The following is a 13,022-nucleotide window of genomic DNA, read 5'->3' as shown; positions in this document are numbered from 1 at the left end:
TCCATGGAATGTGTTAAGCTGATCCTACATTTCATATGGAAGAACAAAAGGCCAAGAGTTATAGTATTTTAAAGAACAGGGTATAGGAATTTGCCCCACCTGACATCAAGATCGACTGTAAATCAATAGAAATGAAGGCCATGTACAGCTATTAAGGAAAAGAGAGGCAGGAACCTATCCATAAAAATGTGAGAATTGATTCATTACATGTACATATTATAAGTCCCATATTCTCACCTACCCTTTTTGAGAACCTGGAAACATTTCCTTTACAGAAAATCCTCTATCATATTCCCTCTATCACACTCTGCTCCAGTTACTGGGATACAGTGGGTTGCATCTGGAATGAACATCTGATCCAGACTAAGCCATAAATTTCTCTCTTCCAAGAGTTGAGAACTGAGATCCAGAAAACTAACCAGTTAATGTTTAGACAGATGTAAGCAGGATATAATAGTACCATTGGAGAATTCTGTTTTAGGGGCCATGTATCTTGAAGAATATGTCGAAAGAGAAATTCCGCTAACAAAAACGGAAAAATGAAGTGGACACAGAAAAATGGGAAAACATGAAGGCCAGGAGAGAATTGCTTTATTGATGACTTTTCATGTCCTGGCTTCTGTCCCTAGTGATGTCTGTTTTTACTTCAAGCTCTGGAGTAGCAGTTGTCTTTTTTTTTAATGATATGTTCTTTTTATTTATTTTTTCTTAAACTACTTCTAGCGTTGAGGGGTTTTGGTTATTTTTAGGCAAAGAGCTTTGAATGATACAGATTGGCTTACCAAATTTCTCTTGGCTTTAACAATGAAAAACGTTGATACCCAAATCTTTGTAAAATACCAGGAGGGTCTTCACCTTCTACAGGAAAACTCAATATGTTTAATGTATCAGTTCTCCTCAAATTAACATATACAGTAAAATTCCATTAAAAATCAAGTTTTCCATGGAATGTGTTAAGCTGATCCTACATTTCATATGAAAGAACAAAAGGCGATATCTACTATAAATCTATAAAAAATTATAGACACACAAAATTGATCAAAACTGTTCTTCTGTGTCTCATGTGGGTAGGTTGGGTTAAATTCAGTACAGGCACAGCAAAGGCTTTTAGGGCATAGCCTTTTGCCATTCATGTTTCATTAATATATTTGTGTTCTTAAAATAGGTAATAGTTCTTTGGATAAGGTTCCAATATGCATCCCTTAAGCAGAAGTGAAAGAAATATTGGTCCATTGTCACTCAGTCTTAGCACAGTACATCTACAAAAGCCAAAGTTATTAAAAAGACCAAAGCCAGATGGAGTAACACTGGTTCTACCTTAAAATGCCTGTGTCTCTTACTGAATATCTTGGGTCATTTTTAACATTTTAATTTATTTTTGCTATTGTATACTACTGGCTTACCTCATGTTTGATAAGTGTCAGTAATATGATCTAGTTTCTTTCCAAAAAATTTTTGTGCTTCTTAAGAATGATGCAAGAATGCATACTCAAAATACAGCTTCCAGCAACATACACCCTTATAATTTTGAGTAATACACAGTTGGCCACACAACTTTGGCAAAAGTTTCTTCTGTCTTGTTCCACTTTGACTATCCTGGGTGATGAAATGATCATGTCCTGAACCCTCTGAATAGGCTATAGGCTATAGCATCTGGTTCCACATCTGCTGTCAGTAATGTAAATGACTTCTTTCTACTGAGTTTTGGCCAGTGCATTCTTTATAAAATGTCCTTACTTTTTGCTTTTAATAATTGCCCTCTGCATTACTAACTGAATCTGCAAAAATGCTTTTTACCTCTGCTGGCCAGGGACTGGTTTATCTGGATTATATTCTAGAACCCTAAGAGCAAGAGCTCTGTCTGTAGTTTATAGATGACATTCATATTGGAAGCTGTACCCTTTATTCATATGAAACAGAGTGATTTACACCTACTGGCTAGGATATATTCTTGGATTTTTAGGCTGTTGTCACATTTTTCATCCAAATCATCTTACTTTTGAAAGTGAAAGGTGTGCTATTAATTACACTGGAACACCAGACATAAATAAGCACAATACGAATCACATAAAGATGTATCCTCATCGTAGTGATTGTATTTGTGAAATTTAGTTGTAATGAGGCATTTGGAGGGTTTTATTATGATTTCCTCAATGCTTAAAATTATATTGTTAAAGATGACACATCTCAGAAATGTAAGAAGCAAAGTGCTTACAAGACCAAAAGACCTTCCTTTGTGCCACTTCTTTTCCTAAATCTTACCTGTATTACTGAGCTGATTATAAGATATTGCAGTTACTGACTTATGTTACCATCTTCTTTGCTATACTCAAACTAGGTAAGATCTGAAACTAATGCATTGTTTGCAGCCTAGAAGGGAATCAATGTATATTTTTTTAATTGAGGTGATTTGAATAAATTGAAAAGAACAGAATATTTTTAGGAATTTTCTTTTTTAAAGAGCATTAATTAGGATTATCTGTGCAAGAGATATGGTATGTTACATAATGTACTTATATACTAATATGGTACCATTCAGCATTGTGATAATTTTGCAATTCATAAGATAACTTGGTATATCTGGATTGAAGGAACAACGTGGTACGATGGTTAGGAGGAGGAGGGACAACTCCGAAGAGACTGCTGGAGTCTGAGTCTAGACTTGCTACTTACAAGCTGTGGGACCTTGGAAAAACTAGACTGACTACGTATCTGTAAAATGGGGAAGTAGTAGTGCATACTTCCCATGAAGTTGTAAGACATAAATGAGTTGTTTCACATAAAGTGCTTAAACAGTGCCCAATTATTATAAACACTCAAGTTGACTATTGTGGTTATAATAATAATTATTATTATTACTAATACTGCTATTATTACTATTAAAGACTGAACCTCACATGCACAGATAGAGATACAGATGTAAATATTATATTCAAAGATTCAGACTACAGCTGGGTGCTTTGCTTATTCATGTAATAAAAAATCAACATGTAGCACTTTAAATTAAGTACTGATATAAGGATGGGAATAAGACTAGATAGGCCAAATAATTCACATGGGAGAAGAAAACTGACTTAAATTGAAATCCATAGGCCTGACCCCAAATATTAAAAGCTCTGAAGTAAATATAAAGATTATTTATAATTTATCTTTATTTCCTATTTTCCTTTCCAACTTTCAAAGAGTAGGAATATATTTAAAATATTTCCACTTATATCTGTAAAGGTAGGAAATATATTACCTTTTCTTTAACCTTTATTCCCTTCTTTAGGTAGGCTTCAGAACTTTGAATTTCCCAAAGATTTATGGATTAATTGGGAAGAATCACTTAATGTGTAGAAATAAAATATCAGTATAATTTTTAAAGGATATCTTTAAAAGTACTTAAATATGTGATATTTTTATAAATACTATGTGCTAAAATATATTTTATAAACTACACTAAAAGCCTCCTACATAAAATTATTAGAATTATTAGATTTAGAGTTATTTAAGTGTTTACAAAGAAAATGTCTAACATCTTACAATGATTTTTAAGCACTATCTTTCTGCTATTTGATTATAGAGTATTAGGAAATTTTAAATCTGTTTCAAATCAGAACCAAGTCAACTGATACATTATATTGATGAATTCTATAATATATAGTAGACATGTATCTGGCTTTCTTTAAGTATGAAGAGACCAACTTCTGATGGACTTAAGCTGTTATATGACATGCTACTACATTTCCAGGCTATATGTTGTTTTCTTTTAGACTATGCTTCAAAAACAGACATATCTTTGTGTTATCATTTTTATTTCATATCTAAATATGATAGAATGATTCTCTTCAAGGAAAGGATAGACCTTTGACATATTATATACATCACTACACATTGCATTAGTAAACTGCATTCACTGCCATTACTGTCATTTATCAAATGTTGGAATACCATGTATGCATGTGTGTGCATATATATATATATGCATGCATATATATGTGTATGTTTGTGAATATACATACTCTCAGATGTTAATGAGACAAATTATTTTCTTTTTAAAAAACTCCACTACTATTTTTTCTGGCTGTTCTAATTGCTTACCTTAAAAGTTGACATGAAGAACAGGTGTGAAATTGAGAGATCATCCATTTTCGAAGGTCATGGCAGCAGTCAGGAAGATTGAGTTTCTTACACTTTATACCTTGTGATGTTTGTTAATTTTTAAGCTACTGAGTTACTTTATCTGCAAACAGATCTTGTTCTATTAATTTTCACGTTAGCCAGTGAATTATGGTGTGCATTACTATTCTTTTAATGTATTTACCATGAAATAGAATGAAGAGAATGTTTCCTTTGCTCGGAAGAATTAATAAATATTGTAAGTCAGCTTAATTGTTAAAGGGACTGGAGAGAAAGGCTTGCTGATAGAGGGGCATCCATCCATGGACAGTCACGTACTGCTCATGCTCCTGTGTTCTAGGACAATGCGATTTGCTTGAATGACAGACAACTTAAGGCAGAGAGCAGTGGGAATAAGGTTCAGGTGGGGTGATAAGGATGATGTACTAATTCCAACAAAGACCAGTAACTTAATTAGTCACTGAAATAGGCTGCAAATTTAGGTTTGGAGGCCTCTCAGCCAAATAAAAATGATTTCATTGTATTTCACTGCTGATTTAACTGTACCCCCTTATTTATTTATTTATTTATTTATTTATTTATTTATTTGTTTGTTTGTTGTGATTAAAGAATTGGATAGATGAAGAAAAGAGGAAATTTTGCTTTAAATTTTGTTTCATATTTGAAAAACTAAGGTAATACATATGCATTTAACAAGTACAGAAATGAGACAAAATAAAAATGCTAAACTTTTTAAAGAGCTGTTTGTTTAATATGGTTTTAACACACTGCAATAATGTAGGTTCTTATAAAACATGTGATTGTTCAAACCTAGGCTGAAAATAAAATGGAAATTTAATTTGTTGTTTAAAGAAATTTGAGCAAAGTTGAGTGTCATAATGAGATCTGAAAAACTATACTGGAAACATTGAATTAATGACCGAATCTATTTTTAAAAGATGAAAAGTAAATTGTTACCATGATTTTTATTATAAATGATTTCTGAAAACCCAAAAAATGAGCAAATTAATTTAATCAGTGTAACTTTTTTTTAGCTGTTCTCTTATTGTGGATGTCTAGCTGTGGTGATGCTGGAAGAATATGGCCCGTCATATTTCTTTCGTAGCTTGTTGCAGAATCCAAGTCAATCCCATTCCTCAGTTCTATAAGAACTGGTTCAGATAGGATTCAAATAACAAAAAATGGCACTTATTGCATAGTTTGATTTCTATATTCACTTGGTGAAAATTTGACAGAGATGTTACGTTATGAAAACAAACCAGTAGATAAACTGGCTCTGGAGACGACAACCCTCCCACCTGCATCTTCACTAGTTCTACTGCCAGTTTCTTATTCCATAAACACTATTTGGGAAAAATTTCTTAATTCCTCAAATCTGGTCTGGATAATTTTATTTTCCATTTGACCAGCAGAGTGGTTTAGGATGACAAATAAAAGGTGAACCTATCTTTCACACAATGGTAACAATATATATATATATATGTTCTTTGAAATAATTCACTATCAAAATATTGGCACTCAGCAGAACATGACTTCATTAGTCTGATGTTCTTGAAGGTTGAGTCATCTCATTGACTCATTTCCTCTTACACTGGAGATATTGATGGCTCATACAGATGTAATTTTTAAAAGATAGTTGATTTACTACCTATATCTGCTTAACCTGCCAATTAATTTTTAGAATTCTGTTTCTAATAGTCAGAAGCCCAATGAAATAAAAAAAAAAATCAATTTCTTACCCCCAATAGGAAGCAGATGTGCAATGCACTTTTCTCTGCTTATTTTAATGTCACACCTTCTTTTGGCCCAATATTTGGGGAGACACAGTGAAGGCAGCTATACTTATGAAGATTGCTTTTGCCATGATGGTTCATAGTTGCATCTTTATTAACCAGGGACTGCCCATTCTTCCTGAGACCCACTTTTCTTGTTCAGTATAGTGATGTGATCAAAACAGGTTGCAAAAATCTACTTCTCCACCTAGCAATGCTTTCATAAGTTCTTAAGACTTTATTTCAAATTCTTCATAAGTAATGTTTGGAAAGTAAGTTAAGTAACCAATTATTTCTTTGTTGCATGCCAAGAAATACACAGTTGAGTATTTTAAGTCCTTTGAAACTTCTGTCATATTACAAATATGCATGAGACGGTTTAGTTAGTTAATGTTACCAAGAGTCAAATAAAAGAGATAAAAGAATTTACAATTTTTTATGTATAGGAGAATAGTTATAGTTTAAGCACCTGTGCTCATGAAGTAATGTAGTGTTCTTTGCATTAATATGCCAAAGATATGGCATATTGACTGAAACTCGCAAAGGTAGAATGCAAAAACCAAGCCATTGAGAACTGAAGAAATGCTAACCTTAATTCCATTTGTAATTTAGACCTGTCAATAAAATTATCAGGAGAGCAATTTTAGAGAGAATATTCTAGGTACAGTCTACAGAGTTCCACTTGTATTTAATGAAAATGTTCTTTCTCAAACAATCAAATATTTGCCCTAAGTTCTACTTCAGGATGTTTATATTTGTTCAGCTAAAAAGTTAAAGTCAAGCATTCAATTTCAATGAGACTTGAGACAAGCAAGCAATTAAGGGATTTGGAAATAGTTGTGTAGCTAATGAACATTAGGAAAATCATTTACTACCACATGAAAGTGAGTTTTAATCCTTCATTCTCATTTGTCTTCCCACAAATGCATGTGTCTTAGAAGTATGGGATGATACAGACAAATTTTACTCACTGAATTTACATTTAGAGGTAAGCAAATAAATCACTACTTCTTTCTGAAAAAGAAGAAAATTACATGCTCTATGAAACAAGTTTCTATGAAAAAGGAATCACCCAAATGGGGTTTCCTTGGTGTGACTTTCTTCCATATTCCTGGCCAAGTAAAAAGTATCAAACTACATACCTACCTTCTCCCTAAGAACTAGCTAGCCATTTAGCATATCAGAGGATGTATTCTGCCATAGAACTGACCATGGGGTTTTACATATAGAAGTCATTCGATAAATGGTTGCTGAATTCAATCATATAAGAATCTTTGTATTATCCCCATGTGACTAAAATGATTAGTTCCATCATTTCACATACTTAGCCATAGATAATAACAGTATGCAAATCACTGGTATAGTGGATATTCATTTCTCCCTTAAGAGATTTCCATATCTACTTATTTGCCTACTTAAAATTTTGAGTTATCATCTAACAACCTGATAATTTTTATTATAATAAATATCAGCAGTGACTAGTTGTTTGTTTTCTAAGTGCACCTTGGGAAATAATTCCTTGTCTTACAGTGAGAAAAGATTAAAAATGTTTTTGAAGACAAAAAATACTACCAAGCAAAATTGTTTGGAAATCTTTTTTAATTAATATCGTTTAATATTTATGCTTTATAGGTACAGATTCATTCTGAAGCAATGCTTATGGAGCTTTTAATATAAATTTTCAACTCTGAATAATAGTTGACATTGAAATTATTCAGCTGTGTTAGACAGTCTCCCTTTATAAGAGAAAAACATTGCTTAGTGACAGGGCACCCATGAAATTTTGTAGAATTGGGAGATCATTTCCCAATTGTTTCAGTCTTTGTTAGATTTGGCTTATGAATACTCTGACTTTATAAGTATAAAGGGGGTAAAAGATGTGTGTATGTATAAAGGATTATTCAAGCAAATAACTCAAGTTTATGCATTTCAGTATACAAGGGTGTTGTTCTTAAAAAAACAAAGTTGAAGTTGAAAGATTTGATCTTTCTTTTCATATCATTCATTTCAAAATGAATGATACAGTAATAAATGCAAATTTCATGGTCTGCACTAGCATGACATTAACCAGAAATGTCTTCTACCATTATCCATGTTTTATCTATTTTTAAGAACTGTAGAGGGAAAAATACTCTCAGGGAAAAAAAAAGTGAAGTTTTACTGCAAAAGAAATGAATGCAAGAAATGGCACTTTAAGTAGTGAAGAGACATGAAGCATTGCAACTTCATAGCCTGCTAAGGGGCAACAGCTGTACCTAATTTCAACTTGACGTGCTTCAGATCTCATATTCATATAGGTATTTAATGATCCAAGCATAATGGTCCTATATAGAATAATTACTTATATGAAGGAGCAAACTTCTTACACATTCCTTTTTAAATGATCCTTCAAGAGAAAAACTGCACTGGCTCCTTGAACAATGAATAGTCTCTTTTACCAATCAAAATGTTTGGGGCTAAAAAGCTTATCTTTCAAGAGAAAATCCTGAGGGCTGAGGTTACTTCTTTTTGACAGACTCTTTTTGTCTCCCTCCTTCCCAGGATAGCCAGTACAATGAAAAAAGGTAGAACACTAAGCCAATCATTAAGTCATACTGGTAAATGGTTACAAGAAATATCAGAAACAAAAGGAAATAAGGTATTTTAGAGTTGGTATATTTTGAAAGCAGAGATACACTGCTTTGAGCTTGATTTTCCTGAGTAGGAAGACTAGCGGAAGCAGAGCATCCAGACCTCTCACCTGAAGAGCACCGTGGTTGTCCAGGGTTTACTGATCCTGCATCCTCCTGCGTTGGCTCTTCCAAGCTCTCAAAAGCTTCATTGATGAAAGTTGTTGGCTGCAGAGATTTTTCCACACTGCTGTCTCCCTGTTGGATCATCTGGCTTGTGAGTCTTTCCCTCCTACTACCTGATTTCACTATTCCTGAACTTTTGGAAACTTCTTCAGCTAGAGACCCAGGAACAGGGTATTTCTCAATACCCTGGATTTCACTTGTTGGATTACAATTATATTCTGATTTAGTAGAAATAGATTGGATAGTCATGGTAGTAATTATATTCTCTCCCTCAATTGCCCATTCATAAAATGGCACTGAAGGTTTAGGTTGGTGATTAGAAACGTGAGAGCCATTCTGAGGAGCTCTATTAGTGTCTGAGTTTAAAGCAGAATGAGTAACAGCATGTATACCCATTTTCTTTGATAATTCTTGGGCCTGCACATGATCTTTATTTTCTAGAAATATTTTTTTGTCTGTTGGTATCATTCCCAAATGTAAATCCAGTTTTGAGGCTGCCTTTTGATTGCCTGTAATGACCTGTAAGGATTCTTCTACAGAGGTTACATTTCCAATGCTGTGTTTCTTCCTGTCATGTGTCTTCCCAGGATTGTACATAGGTATGGTTTCTTCATTCTCCACTTTATCTACATGAACATTACAACGACCTAAATGTGATTCCTTTTCAAAATCATTGTCAAAGATTACACCTACTGCGTCTTGTTGACAAAGAGTGTAATGTGAATCATCATTTCTGCCTTCATGTGGATCAAACGCTGTTTCCTTTACCTCGATGGGCCTGTCACTTCGTGCTGTCTCTTGAGGTAGCTTAGCAATTATTGCTTTTTCCCTAGCAGACATGCTTTCTGGAGTACTTTCTGATGTTGTCTTAATTATATAAGCTGTACCTGCTCCTGCTTTCTCAGTAATACCATGATCAGCTAGAGAAGACAGTTCACAGCTCAGTGCTTCTTGGCAGGTAAACGATTCTTTGGTAGAAGTAGCTTTCAAAATCCTTGTATTATCTCTTTTTTCCCACATGTCTTCACAATCTGCCTGTTCTTTGGTGTGCTCTGTTATATTTGTCTTACTCTCCCTTGCTTTTCCCTGAATTTCCAGAACATTCCAACTTTGTTTATGCTGTGTTTTCTTATTCTGAACTTCAGGATTAATCCAATCTGATTTTTCTTCTTCAACTTGGAAAAAATAATCATTCCTCAAAACATTTCCGTTTTTTGGTGAACAAACTTGACCAGGCATCCCTCCTAAAGTAGTGCCTTCACTAGTTGAGAGATCAAGCTCTGGAGCTGTTAACACAGCTTCTTCCCAATTTAGATTTTTCCTTGGTGAATGAAATGTATCTGCTCTGATTTCCTGGTTGGGAATTGTGGTATCTCTACTTGGCAGAAAAGTTAGGCTTCTGTTGCTGACTTCAGTCCCTTCCACATTTGTTTCAGAGAGGCCCATTTTCCTTTCTTGGTCATGTAAGATTGGTTGGAAATTTTTGCTTTGTTTTTTATTAATACCTAAATATATTCTTTGCTCCTCCTCCTCATTGTTACCATTGTCATAATCTTTCTTGGAAGATACTATTTTTGTTGACTCTTCCGTATGGAAATCTCTTCTTAAACAATCCCAATCTTTTATTTCAATTTTCTGAGCTCCTCCTTCATGTTTTTTATTAAGGTTATCTGCCATTAGTTGAAAAGAGTAGGGACAAGATATTTGCACTCTGCCTCTCCTTTGGGCTGGATTAGCATTATCATCCAATACTTCCTTGCTGCTGATAGATAATTGCACTAATTCATCACTACTAGTATCTCCCAATGATGGTTTGATTTCTCCCATATCTGAAGTAATTTCCTCTGAAGGTTGATGACTACACTCACTTTCTGAGGAATATCTTTCATTGCGGTAAAAGTTTCCCTTTAAGGAGCTTTCTGCTGATGTACTTGGAGAAAAAAGTCTTTTAAACACGTCAGTGTCTACTTCTCCATGGATTTGCTTCTTCTCTAACCCCTCAGCTTTACTTGGAAAATTGACTGGATCTCTTGACAATGTATTCTTTTTATCTCTTGAAGTAGTACTTCTTACTAGGTGTCGATTTATCTTAAACAATAAAAAAAATGACCAAATGATCTTAAATACACAAAATGAATTAGATAGGTTTCATTTAACTTGGCTAGTAATTAATTGATAGACTTCCTTAAGTCATTTCATTCGTAGACTTTGTATAAATTCTGGAAGCCAGATGTTTAGGGGGAATCCTTGTAGGCAATGACTTGAGAATGAGATTAATAAGAAAAGGGGCCAAAATTAATCATTCTCCTTCCTAGCTCCCAAATACCACACTTTATTATTCAGCGAGTCTTGCTTGTCATTGCACTTTCTCCTCACTTAGGATATATACATTGATAGCTCCATGCTAATCAATTAGAGAGCAGCTTCCTGGGTGCCCCTTGCTGCATTTACACTTGCTGTAGGTGCCCCTATTACAGTTTCTCTCTTATTAATATGTTTTCTGCAAAGCCTCTGCAAACTATTAATAGCAAAACGTCACTCAAAGAAAAGTGAGGGAGTTAATGTCTCTGCAAATTCTGTTTTAATGACCCTCTGCCAACTGGTACTCAAATGTATTTGAGCTCTTCAGTGATGCCAACTGTCAGGATTTAACAGTGAGATGCCTGTGTTTTTTTTTTTCTCCTCATAACTGACATTTGCATGATCTCAATAATTATATGCAAATCTTACATTTTCCCCTTCTTCTCACATAAGGCTCATGTTACTTGTCAACTGCACAGCTGTCTTGTAAGCCAATGCCTGTGGGTTCCACAGATTTGGTTGTATTTCCATCTATTATAGAGCTCCATTGTTTTATGCATTAATGTCAGCATGGAGCAAATTAGCATCTAAATTACAGCTCCCTGTTCATTTACTGGATGTGCAATCTCACTAACTTCTAAACAAACTTTTATATTTGAGCCTGCTCATTGTAATGAGGTGTATTGGTGAAGTATGTGATTTTTCAGGGCCCTTTCATTATATTCTGTGGTTTGAAAAAAAAATGGCAATGTTAACTTGCAGCTGGTGAGAATTCTCACAACGGTTGACAACTTTGTAGTTTCTTAAAGTTGGAGCAAAGTAAATTGCATACTTTAGAGATGCAGCTTCCATATCACTATAGAAAAGGTAGAATGTGTGGGGAAAGAGATGAACTCTATTTCTTTTCTGTTTCAGCACTGACACTTGAAGAGGCAAATGTCATTTTAATCTTGGATGATTATGAATCCATGTATCCTAATGATATGAGCTCCAACCAAATACAGTAAAGGAGAAATTGCATTATGTGACTCATTTCCTCCTATTTCTCCGTTTGTGATAAAAATGCGATCTAAACCATCCCCCCCCCAAATTCTAAATAGATTGAATATTCACCAAGTGTGAAATTTATAACAAATTTAATACTAAATCGTATAGTACTGAATTTGTTTCCTGTTTTAAAAAGTGCCACGGCTATTTTCTTCTCATTTGTTAATTTAATACTTTCCAATGATATGCAACTGTGAGATTCTCATACAGATGGAGTAACTGAAAAGAACTTCTACTAAATGTAAGAATCAGATTTGTATAGCTGGACAGAGTCCTAACAATCATCTGGTCCAGCCCTCTCAATTTATAGATGACTTTATGTTAAGCGTACACTTGTCATAAAGATTAGAAATGCACATCAGGATAGTACAACCTCTTTTGTAATTCCCACAAACTATTACTCAGAGCTTCTGGTAGAGAGATAAGAACTGAAGGTCATTAATTTACCACTGCAGAGACCTGAAGCAACACACTGAAATGAGAGTGCCTTGTTGATCAAGCTAGAGATGCAAGGACAGAATAGACTGTGCTTTCACATTTGCAAATTATGTTAGTTGAAGCTGTTGAAAGGCAGGAATTGCAGCATCTTTGAAGCATGAATGGATTCATCTCTTATACCTTGGCAACCAGAACACTTACCATCAACTCTAATTCTTTTTCATTATGTTCATCATGTTCCCTGTTTACAGCTTCTACATTTTGGTTACTGGTTTCCAAATCTTCCTTGTCCTCATGAGAACAAACAATTGTTGGAATATAGATATCTGAAAAGTTAATATAATTGTACCTATGTAAGATTGTTAAAATTGCAGGCTTTTACAAAATAGACTGATTTTGTTTAAAAAATTAAATAAGAAATATTACCTGCAATCTTTGAATTCTCAAAGTTACTCTCATCTGATGTTACTAATGATTCTTCTTTACTGTTAAATTTAAAACAAAATGTTACACATTTTTTCTGGGACTACATCTTCTAAGAATTCTA

General features: G+C 34.0%; 1 protein-coding gene and 1 long non-coding RNA gene across 2 annotated transcripts in view; one reads left to right on the top strand and one right to left on the bottom strand.

The window, feature by feature from the left end:
• LOC140849873 (uncharacterized) overlaps positions 1 to 13,022 on the top strand; it is a 120,041-nt gene that overhangs the window by 32,378 nt on the left and 74,641 nt on the right. The gene's annotated exons all lie outside the window — the stretch shown is intronic.
• The window catches only part of PPP1R3A (protein phosphatase 1 regulatory subunit 3A), a 37,442-nt gene continuing 31,895 nt past the window's right edge, over positions 7,476 to 13,022 (bottom strand). Inside the window, exons 2-4 of the mRNA XM_017672047.3 lie at positions 12,902 to 12,960; positions 12,677 to 12,801; positions 7,476 to 10,777 (exon numbers count right to left, since the gene is read on the bottom strand). Coding sequence (XP_017527536.3) covers positions 8,393 to 10,777; positions 12,677 to 12,801; positions 12,902 to 12,960 — 2,569 coding nt within the window. The 3' untranslated portion in view covers positions 7,476 to 8,392. The remainder of the gene's footprint in view (positions 10,778 to 12,676; positions 12,802 to 12,901; positions 12,961 to 13,022) is intronic.

This window comes from Manis javanica, chromosome 6, assembly GCF_040802235.1.
Source record: "Manis javanica isolate MJ-LG chromosome 6, MJ_LKY, whole genome shotgun sequence".
NCBI lineage: Eukaryota > Metazoa > Chordata > Mammalia > Pholidota > Manidae > Manis > Manis javanica.
This window is presented reverse-complemented; position numbering and strand designations above follow the sequence as displayed.